A 17,867-nucleotide genomic window follows, 5' to 3' on the forward strand; every position below is an offset into this window, starting at 1 on the left:
GGAGTGGGAAACTCACTGGCATATTAAAATTCTATGTATCAGTTTCTTCAGAATACAATAGAACATTCCATTAGGTAAAACCATGATGTCTTGAAAACATTTTAAATTTGAACATACAACAGTGTTTGGAGTTGCTGAGCTTGGAAAGCTCATTGAAATACTAAAATCTCTGAATTGATCCCTTAAAAATTCCTTAAAGGTACACTGTGTAAGATTTTTTGTTGTTTATTTCCAGAATTCATGCCACCCATTCACTAATGTTACCTTGTTCATGAATTCTTACCACCACCATCAAATTCTAAGTATTCATTATGACTGGAAAAATTGCCCTATTCATACGTGGTCCGCCATTTTGAATTTCCAGAAATAGCCATTTTTAGCTGCAAAAATGACTGTACTTGGGCCATACTAGAAAATATTAGTAAACTTAGTAAACTTTCATGAAAAAAAAATGGCAATAGGCAGCCCAGTTTCAATGAGCAGCATAGTTGCAGTACCTTTTTTTGACTATTTCCTGCACAGTGTACCTTAAATATCCTCCCATTCCATTCAAACAAGTCAAATGATGATGCTGAAGGATCTGTTTCTCCTGTATATCCAGGCAGTGGAAAGGAAGACCAACTCCATCCTCCTAGATCCCTGCCACCCACTCCATCCTTGTTTTGATCTACTTCCTTCTGACAGAATGTTCAGAGTGCCTTTGGCCAGGAAAGCTATCTACAAAAAATAATTCATCCCCATAGCTGCTACACACAGAACACTCATTCCTCAAACGACTCACACAAATGACACACACACACACACATGCGCGCACGCACACGCACGCACACTCACGCTCACATACACACCTTCAATCAAAAGGAAAATGTCTAATATGGCAACGTATTAGCCAAAGCTTTTTGAATCTTGAATCTTTAAAACTTGAATCTTTGAAAACATTTTGAGTTCAACATTTTGAGAAATTACCCACCATTTGACTTTCCATGGACATGGTAGACAAAAGCTCTGCCTTTCTTCTCTGTGAACTCATACCGTCCGATCATTTTAGAGTTTGCACCTGACATTTCGAACTGCAGCACGTCAAGCTTAGTGTTTATAGATATTCGGACTCGATCCTCGAAGATCCTAAACGAGTCTTCGGTCATCATGCCGTTCTTGAAGATCACATGCTGCTTGTTCCAGGGATCGATAAAAGTGACCACTGCCTCAGATACAGGAAGCCCAATTCTGTATTCCAATGAGCCATGCATATCCACATCATGATACCTTTCACGTCCTGTAGTTGGGGGGGAATGAAAAAATGGGAAAGCTACTGAGAATTGACTGTGAGATTGAGTTGATGAAAGCTTAAGTTGTGGTGCGTTGCAGTTGTTCAGTGTAGTCGGTGTAGTGGTTTGAGAATTGGGAGCTGAAATAACTACTGCATACTGTATGCAATCATGTTGGTGAGGTGTTCATGAGAAGGAACATCTGTATTTATTTTGTGTACCTCCAACTTTTGCAGTAATGCTCGAGATTTCACAACCACTCTCTCTGAGGAGAGTGTAGCGTCCTGTGTCAGCAAAACGCATTGTGGAAGCAGTCCAGCGGTTTCCCGATATGGTTCCCCTCGCTCCCCTCGTGTCCTCCGCATTGATGCGACTCCACAAGATCTTTTGGTCCTTGGAGCCAGATGGGGTGAAGTCCAAAATGGCGGCTTCCTTGGGCAGTGCCATAAAGAGCTCCGCTCCGTAAGCCACCTCTTTATGGACCGAGCAGTCTTTGAAAGGACAAAATAAACCATTATACAGGACTGCAGGACACTAAAAATAAAAATAAAAATAAAAATAAAAGGGGAAAAAAAGAAGAAGATGATCTATAGAGCTCTTAATTAAGTAACGTCATATCCTCCAAATTCACAGGATTTCAAGATGCTTTTAGCAGGATGTTTTGGAAAGGAGATGCGACAGGAGGAAAGCCTGAACGCGCCTGTCAATCAAACACAGTGGTGACGTGCATATACCCAACTCTCCAACCCAACTTTGACAATAGATTAATGGCGGTATTTTATTTCTTTATCGCCCGATAAGAGTCTCACATTGTCGCAGCACGTTAATACCGTTAACGGCCCACCACTAGTTTTTTCAAATTTTTTATGCAGACGACCTCAGTACAAAATATCGATATTTTTGCTTGAATCATCTACGTTTAGTTCTTAACCTCTTACTGCAGCAGGGGTCGCCGGCGGCGACCCTATTCACTTGCTGAAAATGCTTCACTACATCATAACAACATTGCTATGACATTACAGAGAGCCATACTGCTGCGCTAAGGGGTTAAAACAGTATATATGTAGCCCAGTGCATATAATGACTGGAATCAGAAGATACGTGCCGTGCTATTAGATAGTCGGGTACGGTCCCGTGAACCTAGCCTGGTCCTGACCATCCCATAATACTACCATTTCATTTCGTATTCATGGTCTGGCATTTGTTTGCTCTGAAGCGATTGTAGGAAGCAGGAAGTTTGCACTCAGTTATAGTTTGAAATTATTGGACACCTCTCACCCAATCGCTGGCAGTTACTCAACAACAACATAGCGCAGACCAATGGCTCTGGCGCAGATGTGTACGTCATTGTCACGAGCGTTCTCCCCCTTTCATCCCCACGTGGGGGGCGTATTCGATTATTGGCTGTTTTCTGGGGGGGGGCGTTGCAATCAAAATTCTACTGCTCCAAGCACTCCACAGAGAAGCACGGCCAGACTACAGTAGTGGAGCCAATCCTTTGGCGGAAGTACGTAGGATGGCTCGCGAGGCTACCGTGAACCCGGAACTACGTCACGTCCGCTTAAAAGCTCTATTCCCTATCCTCTCTACAGCAAACCATGATATTGTGTGCATTCCAATATGCAACCTTGCGTCCTCCACTTGTGCTTGTTGGCTGACGTTTTGCTGATGCCCCACCTCCGCAGAGAAAACAAAGTTTCCCCACTGTCAGCCTAGCCACAACAATTTTGGGGGACTATTCTTCATTCACCAACCAGTTTGCAAATGAGAACATGACTTTACAATTGAGCTTTTGCGAGATATTGAAATATAATGCTGTTGTCATCACGACGTATTACTTCCTGGTACGAGGCCACAAGCACAAGTGGAGGACGCAAGGTTGCATATTGGAAGTGAATGCACCCTATGAGTGAGTTAGAGTCACTCCTAGCAGACTGTCAAATGTTTGAGTTACATGAAAAAGGAAGAAATATCCGCACACCACAAAAGCTCCCTTGTCGTGATCTGATAAGTGAAAAGAGAAAGAGAAAGACACCTGTCGAAGACCTAAAGGGCCGTACACACACGTCGCTGCTAGTTACTCGCTCAGCGAATGAACTCAATAGAATGTCAATGTGTTCCAGCGAGACTAGCAGGCGAGTAGGCGAGTACTGTACAAGCGATGCGATGTGGGCAGATCCCAAGTTGAAAATATTTTATCTTCAAGCGAGGCGAGTAATAGTGTGGTATGAAGTATCATTCCGTAGGATTTTTGTGCTAAAATTGATTTTTTTTGCATCATTTGCTTTGATTGGGGTCCTACTACTGAAAAATGATGGGTGACGAATTTTCTGACCCCGTTATACCCCTCCTCTGGGGGGCGCTTTCTCGCCCTGGCCAGTATAGCTACCGAACCCTCTAATCTCTGCTAATAATGATCACATTTTCACAATATTGGTGTCAATTTCAGGGTTATTGATGATGCTGAGTCCATTTATGACACTTTAATTTTGATCAGAAGTTAATATTAGACATATTTTGGAGATTTAAAGGCTATTTTGTCCACTTTCAAGCCTGCTCTGGGAGATATGACTACCATGGCATCCGTCTCATACGTATTGCAACCATAAATGCAGCAATAAAGATCCTATTTTCACAAACATGGCGTCAATTAAGGGGTTATTGAGGATCCTGAGGCCATTTATGACAGTTCTAGTGTGATCAGAAGTTGCTATTACACATTAAAGGCTATTTTGAGTTATGACTACTATGGCATCCGTCCCATTCCGTTACCCAATTTTATGAACAGTTTCAGGGCTTTCAATATTTTATTAAAATTAGGGATGCAAACCATTAATCGATTAATCGGCTTTAATCGATCAATGCATTAATCGATTAAAAAACATTAATCGCAATTAATCGACAATTCAACTGACAAGAGACCCAGGTGAAAAGGGCATGTGAAGAGTGTGTGTGAAGTGGGGTGTGAATGGTGGCAATATTTAAATCACCTTTGGATTAAAGAATTGAAATAGAATTAATTTAAATGTGATATTTTATCTAAATTTTTAATAACAATTTTTAGAATTTAGTAGGTTTTTTTTTAAGAAACATTGAGATTTCAGAGGGAAAACGCCGCTTATCAATTAATCGTAAGTCGATCGATAAGGCTATCAACTAATGATTAATGAATTAATCGATAAATTGCATCCCTAATTAAGATAGATGACAATGAAAGTAGTAGCTCAGTTTCTAATTCACTTTGTATAAGGCTTGGCCGATTGGCAATATTAGGAGAAAGAAATCGTGATAGAAAAGCAAAACTATTTAACAGAAGACAAGAACTGTTTAATTGTGTGAGTAGACCAAAGGTTTCCAACGCTACCACAGCAACTGAAGTCATTATTTCTCTATGGAGGATGGGGGAATAAAGTAACCAAAGTGAGTAATTTGTATTGGCAGTGACTACCAGAGAATAATTGGACTCGAAAAACAAATAGGACAATGTGTTCTGAAATGCATGAACAAGTCGGGTGGGCTTTGTTTATCTGATTTTGTTAAAAAAGGAGTAAATATTTGGTTTGCCATTTACTGTACAACCGTAAACTCCTAGAAAACAACCCACTGGACAGAACACCTTCCATGACACAGTGCTTGTAATGAATCAAAGAGATGAAGATTTAGATGCTGTCAACCAACTCCTTGTCATCCCTGAGAAGCTCCCAACATCTCAGGTTTGATTTCAAACACTTACCATAAGGACTAGGCCAGTTCAATGTACAACTTTCAAACAAATAAATGTGGACAAAATGGTTTTCAACGCTTTCACTCCAACATGGGCACTTGCCAATTATTTAGCAACAGATGCGACCAACAGTACAGCAGCAGCATGTACAGAATGGGAAACTGACCGTGATTATCTCATTCTGTCCATAGATTAACAAACACCCAAACATGCCAAGAAGTTAGTAAAACATGAAGTCATCCATAGTTGGGCAGCCACTAAATCTCTACTGATATCTCTGCAATCTGAGACTTATCACCTGATAAACTCAGAGATCATCGCTCCACTTTCAAGACCTACCCTAAATTATGCAACCCATTTTCTGTTCTGATGTTGAAACAGGGAATCACTGCTGTTTTAGTAGGTCCTGAGAGGAGAACTCTCATCATCTTTGATCTTGACCTTTCCCAAAACACCTACAAGCAGGTGTTATGCAGTGTATGTAGTGTTTGCTGCAATGCATGCTCTTGGCAAAACAACTGATGCAAGTGGCATTGGCACATGCTCAATTGAAAGTGATTCATTCTCTTCAGCAGCTCTCCATGGAGTCTTTGTGGGAAGCATACAAGTGGGCCCTTGAATATCACATCACAACTAGTCTGACTATTATGATGACAAGATTTGATGCCGTTTCCTCTGCTCATCCCCTTGAATTCAAGCCTAAGTGTGTGGATTTCAATGAGGCTCTGCATCTGCAGTCCAGATGCATTGCAATTGTACAGTAACACCCAGTCCTATTTGGAAACATCTTCAAGCAGAAGACACTGCAGAGTTTGGTCAGTTTCTTGTACAACACCTATAAGAGCAAGCGCTTGTCGTCCAGTGGACTGGGAATGTTATCTGGCTGCCTTGGGGAACCTTATCAAGTACTCCTTGCATATGATCTCCTGAGTTATGCCTGCCTCTTGGCAGTCCATCTTACTCAAATGAATGCTTTGGAACAAGATGATCCTATTACATGGGATGCTCTTAGGTAAGGGGATCTTATTGCGGCAAAATCAAAGGTTCCCTTCACTCATTTGTTCACAGATCAGAAACAGAGAATAAAGGAAAATGAAGGAACTTCATGGCGGCAAAGTAGGACTGAGTCAGGATGTCACTGCCCATATCTTGTCACCACAAAACCACATCTTGCTCATATTGTGATGCGCTATTTGGACAGCTTCCCTCAACCCAGCAAGTCTGTGCGAAGTGAACACTACCAGCTTACGAGAGATGTTGCCATCAAGGAAAAAAGCTGTGAAGATGCAAAATTCAATTGAGCTTTACTGGACTGGCAATCCATTAATGTCTCCCTCTATATCACAACTGATGAAGCTAGCCTCATGCATGCTGTGGAAAGACTACAGGTGAAATGCTGGTGTCCCATCAAATGACTGAACCAGGAATAGTTCTAATTGTTGATGCTATGGCTGAAACTGGAGTTAAATCTGATCATATCTTCAAGTGACTTATTTCCTTGAGCCAAAGTGCACCTGCAAAACGAAGCAGCAATGCTTAATGACCAGCACTCCTCAGTGAACAGTTGTTTTTTTGTGTCTGCCCGGTTCGTCCTTAGATAGAAAGAAGTGGTTGGTAAAGGAAGGAGTGTAAGTTCAAGCAGGCTGTTTACTATTCATGTCCATGATATTTTGTATAAATTAGTTGATATTACTATTAAAGTACATGATGTTTTTGTACCTCAAAAATGTTTGGTTGGAATATTAAGGTTGGGATGTTATAAATGGTTGGTTAAAATGGTAAATAAAAACAAACAAACAAACAAACAAACAAAAACCTCAATGGGGCCTTCAACTCCAACCCAAAAAGTCACTATATGAAACACAGTTACTGTTGTTGTTCACGCACAAATTACATAGCTGGTCGGCACCAACTTCCTGAGTGCACACAACCCCCTCAGGTTGGTTAATATTTAGTATTTATTTGAAGAAGGTCCTGGTATATTCATTTTCAATCGTGTTTTGACAACTCTTGGCCACTACCTAAAAATGAGTCATAATAACTTCTGATCACACTAGAACTGCCATAAATGGACCCAGGATCCTCAATAACCCCTAAATTGACACTATGTTTGTGAAAATAGGATATTTATTGCTGCATTTATGGTTGCAATACGTATCCTGGCCTAGGTGAAAAGGCGCCCCCTGGAGGGGTTATACATTTGAAACCCATAATTTTCTCACAGTACTGACCCTAATAAAGTTGAAATCTTTATGATGTATATGATGTACACAGATCCAATGAGACATATGAGCCATCGTAGTCATATCTCCCACAGCAGGCTGGTTGGTGGACAAAATAGCCTTTAAATCTCCAAAATATGTCTAATAGCAACTACTGATCAAAATTAAAGTGTCATAAATGGACTCAGCATCATCAATAACCCTGAAATTGACACCAAGATTGTGAAAATGTGATCATTATTAGTAGAGATATGGGTTCGGTAGCTATACTGACCAGGGCGAGAAAGCGTCCCCTAGAGGAGGGGTATGACGGGGTCAGAAAATTCGACACCCATAATTTTTCAGTAGTAGGACGGCAAACAAAGCAAATGATGCAAAAAAATTAAAACAATTTTAGCACAAAAATCCTACGGAGCTGTTATTCAGACAATTCATACCACACTATAAGCGAGTAACCAATTGGAATGCAGAGTTCGGTACTTCTCGCCTGTTCATTGGCAGTTAAAGGCGCGGGAACTTTCAGCGAACGTTCCATGATAGAGTGGCGAGTAGGCGAGCAAGCGAGAAGCTAGTAAATAGCAGCGATGTGTGTGTACGGCCCTTTAGGTCTACAGGTTGAAACGTTTTGCCAACTTTTCAAGACAGGGGAGCTTTTATGGTGTGCGGATATTTCTTCTTTTATCATGTGCGTTCTTTTATATCCTGCACCCACTGCAATTGCTTTTTTGGGATGTGTGCGCACCTCTGACCTTTTTGACAAATGTTTGAGTTAAATCACATTCAGACCTAGAGGTTTTTTGTGCACTTAACTTAACATTAAATGCTGTGGTTGTGAAAAAAGAGTCTCCGACCCTTTTATGTGTCTAACCTCGGAACAGTTCCTGTAGTGTAGAGTGAAAGCCACCAAGCCAAATGTGGTGATTTTTCTTACTACTAACTCATCATCGATTCATCTGAGCTTCAACATATCATAGTAAAGGGTAAGAAATACCCTTAGAACTTAAAGCCTAATCTACAGCTGATATGCCAAACATTTTTAGCTGTGTAAGATACATTCATACATGCAAATCACATTACTAAATTCATATACAAACCCCAACTCCATAGAAGTTGGGACGCAAGGTTAATTGTGAATAATAACAAAATACTGCCATTTTCAAAAAGTCTGGGTCTGACATTAGTTGGAGAACGGTACAAAGAAAATATATCAGCCATCAAAACTGACCAAAATTATTGTTTTGGGGGATATTCATGAATATGTAAATCCAACGTGTCTCAAAAGAGCTGGGACGGGGACAATAAAAGGCAGAAAATGTTGAGGAAGACTTAAAAAAAACAAAGGACAACACTTAGCAGTTAATAGCATTAACCGATTAGATGATTTTATATAAAAACAGTGTTGATTCCTATCTTGGACATGATTTCAACAGCTTCAATGGTAGGTGTATTCCTTGTCATGTTTTGCAATGTTTTCCTTTCTGTAGTGCTTACAGTGTGACAGGTCTTGACCAAAAGCCTGCCATTTTATGTCCTGCTGGTCCTTATGTTGGAGTTAAACTGTTAAAACATAGTAGAGAATGCAATTTGTCCTTACTATGTGGCAGTAATCGAAGATCTCCCTTCAAACTATAAAGCATGAGTGGCTTTTCATGCTGTTTAAAACCCATTATTTCATTCAGTACTGTATTCAATTCTACAGGCGAGTTAGAACAGCTTAACCAATGTACTACTGCACCCCAATGCCATCATGGAGGCTGACTTTTGAAGTTAGCACTAACACAAGTTGGATGGTCAATTTTCACTGTAGTACAGGATGTGCAAGACTATTATTTTCAAAAAGAATTGACTTCTGCAACTTCTGCTGACTTCTGCAAGCAAATTACAGTTTCCCATGTCTTCTGGGTCTATTTCAAGTGAGCTCGGGTGGATAGGGAAATGTTAAACCCCTCACATACGAAGCGTCCTTAATATGGTCAAGTTTTAACTAGCTGTAATTCTCGGAGTGCTAGAGTGAGACTACAGCCAATATATATTTCATGATGTTATGAACCTATACAATGATTTTAATGACACAAATATGTCTTATATACACTCAACCACGGTAAATCAAGGGAATTCAAAACTTTATGTAATAACTATGGTAAATGTTCCCTCTGCATCTTTAATTCTGAGTGACTCAGCCTCTCTGTGATTGTCTTATACCTGGACACTCAAATTGTACATCAGTACAATTAATTTTGAAATGTTCTTCCTTTGCGTTTTATCTCATTTGTATGTTTATAACATTTCACTGATCCCCGTCCCAACTTATTTGAGACGTGTTGCAGTTATCAAATTAGAAATGAGTACATATGTCCCCTAAAACAATATTTTTTCTCGGTTTTAACACTTGATATGTTGTCTTTTCACTATTCTCCATCTAAGGAATGTATTGAATCAAAAAGGAAGGAAAAAGCAGAGGCACTCTGAGATTTGAGAAAAATATAAAAAAGCCTTTAATTTAACATGGCAAAATTAGTTTAAAAGCACATGGGCCTACGCGTTGCGGCCATATTGGCCTTCATCAGGGCATGAATGTATTGAATGTTTTGAAAATGATAGCATTTTGATTTTATTCTCAGTTTACCAAACGTCCCAACTTCACCGGATTTGGGGTTTGTATACGTATATATACATTCTCTATGCAGCATCATCATAATACAGGGCATTTTTATTACCTTTGAGAACAAGTTGTACATTTCTTTGCCCAATTCCAGGCAAACGTGAGCTATCCCAGGTGTATGTGCCTTCATGTTGTCTCTTGACCTCAGGAATTACCACCCGATTATTTTTCTTCTCATAAGAGGGGTCAAAGACCTGAGGGAATGCAAAGAACATGAACAATGAATCCAAATGTACTGGGGTGCCCATGTCAGGCCCGTAGGGAGGGGGGGATCGGGGGGATCTTGCAGTGCTGATGATCAAGATAGATTATTTTGTAGATCTACACGGTAGGGCTTGAGTCACATTCCAACTTAAGTTTTCGGTTTCCAAATGTAAAGATATTTCTTTAAAAAGGCACAAGTAAACTGATCAAAAACGTATCAAATGCCTATAAACTGAAAACGAGTTAGGACTACTTAAGTTCCTAATTCCTAAATTTCTAATTCCTGGCAATGCGGTCAGAAAAGGTGTCTCCATCACCTAAAAACAGTAGGCTACAACCTCTGTTCTGCGCGTGCCTAATGTGTGAATTTTCAAACACGCAGTAATTAACCAAATCAGAATCGCAAATGCCACCTACAGGCGCTTAGTGGTAACACACATTTCTCAACTGTCCTTAATTGCCTGTTGCTCCCAAGGCCATAGTAAATGTAAAAATGTATGGATAGAGTAAATGTGAGTGGAACAGTGTAGTTTTCCCTGCACCTGATGATTGTTTCAGGTGCAGATGTTAGCTGTGTTTGCTTTTTGTTAAAACCGTTTTATGAAAAATGCAATATCTGCTTGTTAAAATTAACAAAACTCTCAAATTTCTATGTGCACAATAGAAAATAATTGCTAGAATAAAATATTAAGTCTGATTTGAACACTCTACAATTGACTTAAATGTCTTTATTATGCTGTATTTATTCAGGGAGTCAGGATGTAGAGGCTGAGCCAACAGCTAGTAGCAGTGGGAGGCAAGGTAACAGTGCTGGGCAGCGAGATGAAGTGGCTGAGAGAGAGAGACAAATTCCAGGTAAATATGGATAAGGTATAGGCCTATGTTAAAAGAAGCGTGCTCGCGTATAGGGGGCATTGGAGTACAGCGCCAAATGAAGTCCACTTTCGGGTGGAAAAGGCTACGGGCCTGTCATGTTCAAGAGTGTTGGCAAATGTTTTCGTTCGTAGCAAGTACTTTGGTTTATTTGTAAAATACACATTAGGCCTACAGGAAATATGAGAGCTATAGAGAATATGTCAGCTATTGTTACTGCCCAGCACAAGATGTAGGTTATTCTTTACCGCAGAACACACAGTTGCCCACCGCAACCATTGACTATTACTAGGATGGGTCACTAGGAACTAGATTCGATTCTTTTGATTCTTTATTTTCCCATAGGGATATTTGGTTTCACATCAGACTGTTCAGTTCCATCAGGTTAGATCTTATAGTACACATCTCATTTAATAAACATATAGACACCATCTCCACACGGACGCATTTCATCTTCAGACATTCACATATAACACATATACTCACATCATATACACTCCAATATACACTCCTCTACATACCTATACCTACACCTACATACCTAACTAGATAGCTAGCATGTTATTATCAAAGACAAAAAAGAGGGGAAATCAAAATCAGTAAAAGAGCTCACCTAGCTCTGAGTATCTGTTTTTAGTGTTTTGTCTCCTTTCTGGAGTAACTCCCTGATTAACTCTTTAGGTACAGTATACAATGCTTCACATGATAACACAATTGAATTACAATTGAAAAATTGAAATGTGCAAAAGGTCAGTATGATTACACAAGTAATAACAAGTAATAGTCACAAGGATACACAAGGATAGTAAGAGACCGACTTGGTCTTTGAGCTCAAAGCTAAGTGACACACTTATATCACAGAACACTGTGGATTAGGTCAAATTATTTGTGAAGGTCCCTGAGGTGGGAATACTTACATGAGTGTCGTTTGCAATTTCCACTTGAGAACTTCCGTGTATGCCAGACTTAAAATACAGACGATCGTGGTAAGCCCTTGCATCTGTAATGGTGACAGATTGGCCAGGGCATATCGTCTTTGTAGAGGTAGTAAACCAGTCGTCCCCTTGAGAGAGAGAGAGAGAGAGAGAGAGAGAGAGAGAGAGAGAGAGAGAGAGAGAGAGGGAGAGAGAGAGAGAGAGAGAGCGTTTAATACTTCAAAGAACTTTGAAAACCTAGTTGATTATTTTTGTTTTTCCCCAGACACTAACAAATAAACTTAAGTCAAATGAACTTACAATCATCTGCAGCGACCGCAGAACCTGCAAAAACAGACAAGTCAACTTCTCACAATATTGAAGACAGCAGATGCACCAATAATAATATTAATTACTCATTATTATTATTATACAATGGTGTTAGGCCTACAACTAATAATGGCTAGAATTTTCTTGTTAGTAAACAGTCACTCCGCCATTCGACAGAGGGGCGGCGGCCAGACCAGACACAAAAATGCTGTCTACTTACACAATAGTAGAGCTAACAGCGAGAAAGATGGGAGGGAATACATTTCGCTTTTCATCGTCCAGTAAATAAAATGCAGCATTGGGTCAAACAAATCATGGAAAATGTATATTCCCACTAATCACAACTGACGGCATTAAACTGCTGCGGCTATGATATGACGGCGTGAAGTCAAGACAAGCCACATGTTTCCAAATTCCTATTTCCGTGGCGGCGGTGATGAATGCTTAACAAACTCGTGTCAAAATAATAGCTCACTCTACTGTATTATCTCCATTTACGAGAAGGCTTTAAAATAGTTGTTTGAATACACCCCTAAGATGGTTCTATAATACTACTGTATTTGTCCCATGCGTAGTCATATTACCGGTAGTTGTTACCTGTTATTCTTGACTTCACTTCACGCCTTCACATCATGGCAGGCGGGCACACAGAGCCCTATCTCGGGCGCTCGGCCGACTCCAGTGCACAACAGTTTGTGAAATCAGAGAGTGTTTATGGGTAGTACGAGAGAGCAATCTCGCTACTTTTTCCGGGTGGTACTGTCCACTAAGTGGCGCCATCCAGACAGCGCAGAGGAGCGCCAAGGAGCGCAGAGGCTGTTGAAATGAATGTGGTCCCATGGAGCTCAACCACGATGCTGCCATTGCTTTGGGAGAGAATTGGTATCATCGTTTCATTTTATTTTTTTCCAAAAGGCAGGATAGATTATCCTTTCAGACAGCAGTTCGTTTGAATGTTTAAACTTGCTGGATCTTTGTAAAATACGTCTTTATTGTCAATATGACGTCACGAGTGGCTTCACACACTGCGTTTGGATTGGTCGGCCGGCTGCATTGCTGTGATCACGACGGCCGTAAAGCAATTTTGTTAGCAAGATGCTAGCGGAGCCTGACTCATAAATGCCAAAGCTGTAGGAAATCAGAAGGACATAACTCCCATGTTATTGTACATTTCATTGAAATCCACATTGGTTTCACAGAACTTACAGTAATATTGTCAAGTTTCAGCAGACAGCGAGCACAATTAGTTTAGGCGAGTACATCTATGCAAAAAAAAGACCTAACCCCAACAAAATTGATACAAAAGGTTTTTCAACTGATTTTGTTACCTCTAAGTGTCCTTAATAACATACTAAAAATCTAGGAAAATCTGACTTCAGGAAAGGTGTCATTTTCAAGATCAAAGTTTTTAAAAATAAAGGTTACTACATGATAATTACATTGGCATGAACTAACATGTTTTCAGGATCTGTTTGTTTGGAGTGCTGTTTGGGTGGATAAAGACACTACTGCTATGATAATATCCATGTCAGGGCACATCATCAGTGATGAATCATGGCAGTGGCGGACTGGGATAGAGAAACGGCCCTGGCATTTTGACCCACAACGCGGCCCCAAGACCCCCCAGTAGCCCCCCCCCCCCAAGTTGCAACAACTTGGTGACCGCACCACATGAAAACACATTGGTAAACACAAGGTGCATCCTGATCCTATTAGAACTAGGTGCATGCTGCATCCTACACGTCGAAAACGGTGCGTTATAACAAGTGCACTCTGCACTTGTTGGCCCGCCCCACACAGAGAGAAATTGTGACTATTAATAAAATAGTAGGCCTAGTAAACACTGAAGTTTCAGAAACCGACCTTTAAACAACAGGCACCAGGCAAGCATCAAAGTGCCTACACACACACACTATAAAATCAATGAACCAACCACTTTTGATGTCCGCTTTGCTCTCGCACCGCTTCTTTACGCAAAAGCCCCTTCTTAACGCTGGACAGTGGCCCAGCTATATGATGACAAGACTATGAGTGGGAGTCAGTCCAACTTCTATGCTAACCAGTCCAGAGCTGAACGCACAACAACATACCGTAGGCTACATCGATATGGCTACTAAAATGTATTTCAGCAAGACAAGCCACCAATTCGAGAGCCCATTACCAAGTCATGAAGTTAAGAATAAGCTTACAGTACGAATAAGAAAAACTATAACAGCCCCCAGATTACCACAAGCTAAAAAGGTTTACAGATCACATCACCTTGGCTAGTAGCGAGACTAGCCACGGACTGGCTTATGACAGTAGAAACGCGACCTTACGTGAAATAAAAAAAAGTGTCACGGCGGACACAAACAATGTTTATTAATGGAAATCCTTCAGCCCTACCTGGTCTTATTCGTAGCGTCGGGCGGTGCAACACATCTTCTAATATCCATATTTGTGTGGGCGAGAGCTCTGCGTGCTATTCCATGTGTGAATGGCCTTGTGATTTCTTGGCGATTGCAGAGACAAAACAACACACTTCTTCATGGTCTTCTTCCAAGCAAGCCAAGAAGCTGGCATAATAGATACTATAGATAGATTCAATAGATTCGAACAGAACACCGTGTTTTCAGTGACAACAACCTTGAATTTATGGGACACTTCTTGTCCGCCACACAGCGCAATGCTCACAGGAAGTTTATCGTCAGTCACTAGGGAAACGGAGGACTGAACTGATTAAGAAAATACCTGAAAAGACCACAAGATGGCAGCATCTCACCGCGTAGTGACCACCAAACACCTCCACAAGTCAGGTCAAATGTGCTATCAATTTCCATTGCCGCTCCCCCTTCTTTCGTTTAATTCCTCCTCTTCCTGGGCCTTCATTAATTTTTCTTAATAGCTATAATTGTCCATTCGCGTCGCGACATCTACCGTCAGTTTTTCTCTACAACAAGCTTCAGAATGTTGATGAATCTTTAGGCCTACGTTCTTTTTCTTATGGCGGGAACCGAACGTAAATTAAAAAAAAAAATCCCACAAAGCAATGCTTTACTACAGTTGTCTCAAACAAAAGCAAAATATAAATAGGTAGGCTATAGGTTTTTTTTGTATTATTTTGAACACTTTTACATCATTGGAATATATATTCAGGAAAAATACAACATGAAACATAATGAGACCCACCCATCAATATGCCACCGTCCGTGTGTAATGTATGGCAGTGTCAGTGGTATAAATAGCGAAACGATGACAAGAGAACGCTGTTTGAGTAATACGCTAGAACTTTGAACGCAGGCAGCGTGATATTTGATTCATAGATTTCAGACGTATGATTATGGGGCCGCAACGAGCATTGGAAGGGCCGCGAAGGTTATCTAAAAGGCCGCGGCCCTTCTGGCATGTGCCCAAATGCCAGACTGTCCAGTCCGTCCCTGAATCATGGTGTCACTAGGTATTTTGGGTCTTTCAGCAGCTGAACTGAATAGACAGGAGCCACTACATGTGTAAGTAGAGGGCAAGGTGAAACGGTTGGTACTGGAGACAGACAATGTCCTGAAAGGACATAGGGCTTTAGCATAGCTTTCAGGTAAGCCAGAGTAGGGTCTGTTGTAGCGTCATAGGCAAGGGTCAGGGCCTTGTATTCAATTAGGGCATGAGAAAGAGGACATGACTGGGAAACTGAGGCTATGTGGTCAGAGAATGATAGATGGTCATCAACAATGACACCTAGATTTCTTGTGGCCTTATTTGAGGCAACAGTAGCAGAATCCATATTGAGCTCGATAGCATGGCAACCTAAATCTTTGGCTGGGATCACCTAGTGCATTTGGGCGAGGCTCAACTGAAGGTTGCATTCCTTCATACTTGTGGATAGTTCAGAGAGGCAAGCGGAAATGTGTGTGACCGTGGAGTCATCTGGCACAAAGTAACTGTGCTTCATCGGTGTAACAGTAGTATGAGAAGCTGTGAGAACAGATAACATGGCCCAGTGATGTGGTGTACATGGCAAATAGGAGTCCCAGCACCAGCCCTTAGGACACCTCTGTGGAGAGGCTATGATTTGAGGACAGCTGACCTTGCCCTTGATACATGCTAACAATGATACCACCAGACTCAAAGAATGTCTGGAAGAACTTGAGACACATAAAACTCAATGATTTATCTAAGAGAGATGTTAAATAATCATGTTTTGAAAAAACAAATGCTAGCTGGTGTGTCTGCACAAAGATTTTTAGATTTACTACAAAACAAAAAGAGATGTCCATAATCTCTTCTGAAGATATCTTCTGGCTTACTAGAAACAAAATAAAAGAGTAATTTTGAGCTTGGCTTTTTCAGATTTTGAGGTTTTGCATTTTGAAATTTAATGCATATTTAATTAGATATAGTCCAATTACCATATTAAAACATAACATTTCAGAAAACTTGCAATACATTTTTTTCTCACAAATATGTGAGTAATCACCGGATTAAGTTTCATGGTGATATCGGCAAGCTAAATTTTTTGGCCTATTCACCTGGAGTGTCTCTTGACCCTTATAATAAGCCTATGGCAGCCATGTTGAAAAAAACTCATTTCCCAAAGTCAGATTTTACTAGATTTTTAGTATGTCATTTAGCAGGTCCAATAGTAATAGAATCCATAAAAAAACCTTTTGTATACATTTTTTTGGGGTTAAACCCTAAATGTACTCGCCTAGATATTAGCGCCAGCCTTATGACCTCTGCTGTCTCGACAGCGCTCCCTAGGTGAACTGCAGGCACGGGATTGAGGGCGAGATTCAACACTGTATGTAAACCCACTGTGGTGAAATGCAGTCAGTTGTGGGGGATATACATTTTCCATGATTTGTGTGACCTGATGTTGCATTTTATTTACTGGAAGATGAAAAACGATATGCATTCCCTTCCATCTTTCTCACTGTAGTCCTACTATTAGGCCCGTTTGCAACCACGTTGGAAAAGATTTGATCAAAACGTGATTTGCTTGGTCTTAAAAAGGCGGAGATAACTGCGTCGCAGCCAAGCTGGACACACCAGGAGTGCATCCCAATATGTGACCTTGCCTCCTCCACTTGCCTCCTCCACTTGCTTCTCGTCATGATGACATCACTGACAACAGCATTATATTTCAACATCTTGCAAAAGCTCAATTGTAAAGTCTTTTTCTCATTTGCAATTGGGATGGTGAATGAAAAACAGTCCCTCAAAAGTTGTTGTGGCGAGGCTGACAGCTGGGAAACGTTATCGTTTTCTCCACGGAGGAGGGGCCAGGAGGAGGGACGAGGAGACAAGAACAAGTGGAGGAGGCAAGGACACATTGGGATGTACCCCAGGACGACGATATTTCAACAGCGGCAAAGAAGGTCTGTGGATGGATCTACCCAGAGCCACAGTGGGTTTACATACAGTGTTGAATCTCGCCCTCAAACCCGTGCCTGCAGTTCACCTAGGGAGCGCTGTCGAGACAGCAGAGGTCATAAGGCTGGCGCTAATAACTGACAATTGTGCTCGCTGTCTGCTGAAACTTGACAATATTACTGTAAGTTCTGTGAAACCAATGTGGATTTCAATTAAATGTACAATAACATGGGAGTTATGTCCTTCTGATTTCCTACAGCTTTGGCATTTATGAGTCAGGCTCCGCTAGCATCTTGCTAACAAAATTGCTTTACGGCCGTCGTG

The 17,867-nt window shown here is 40.9% G+C and overlaps 1 protein-coding gene across 2 annotated transcripts in view; it reads right to left on the reverse strand.

Annotated features, from left to right (window-relative positions):
• The window catches only part of LOC134440116 (uncharacterized), a 209,537-nt gene extending 197,263 nt beyond the window's left edge, over nucleotides 1-12,274 (reverse strand). For both annotated transcript variants that reach the window (XR_010032908.1, XM_063190061.1), the window contains exons 1-5: nucleotides 12,189-12,274; nucleotides 11,871-12,016; nucleotides 9,932-10,070; nucleotides 1,490-1,759; nucleotides 971-1,276 (exon numbers count right to left, since the gene is read on the reverse strand). Coding sequence is in view for 1 of the 2 variants with exons in the window: in XM_063190061.1 (XP_063046131.1) it covers nucleotides 971-1,276; nucleotides 1,490-1,715 (532 nt within the window). In the remaining variant the exon portion in view is untranslated. The remainder of the gene's footprint in view (nucleotides 1-970; nucleotides 1,277-1,489; nucleotides 1,760-9,931; nucleotides 10,071-11,870; nucleotides 12,017-12,188) is intronic.
• Nucleotides 12,275-17,867: the final 5,593 nt, after the last annotated feature.

Source organism: Engraulis encrasicolus, chromosome 23 (assembly GCF_034702125.1).
Source record: "Engraulis encrasicolus isolate BLACKSEA-1 chromosome 23, IST_EnEncr_1.0, whole genome shotgun sequence".
Classification (NCBI taxonomy): domain Eukaryota; kingdom Metazoa; phylum Chordata; class Actinopteri; order Clupeiformes; family Engraulidae; genus Engraulis; species Engraulis encrasicolus.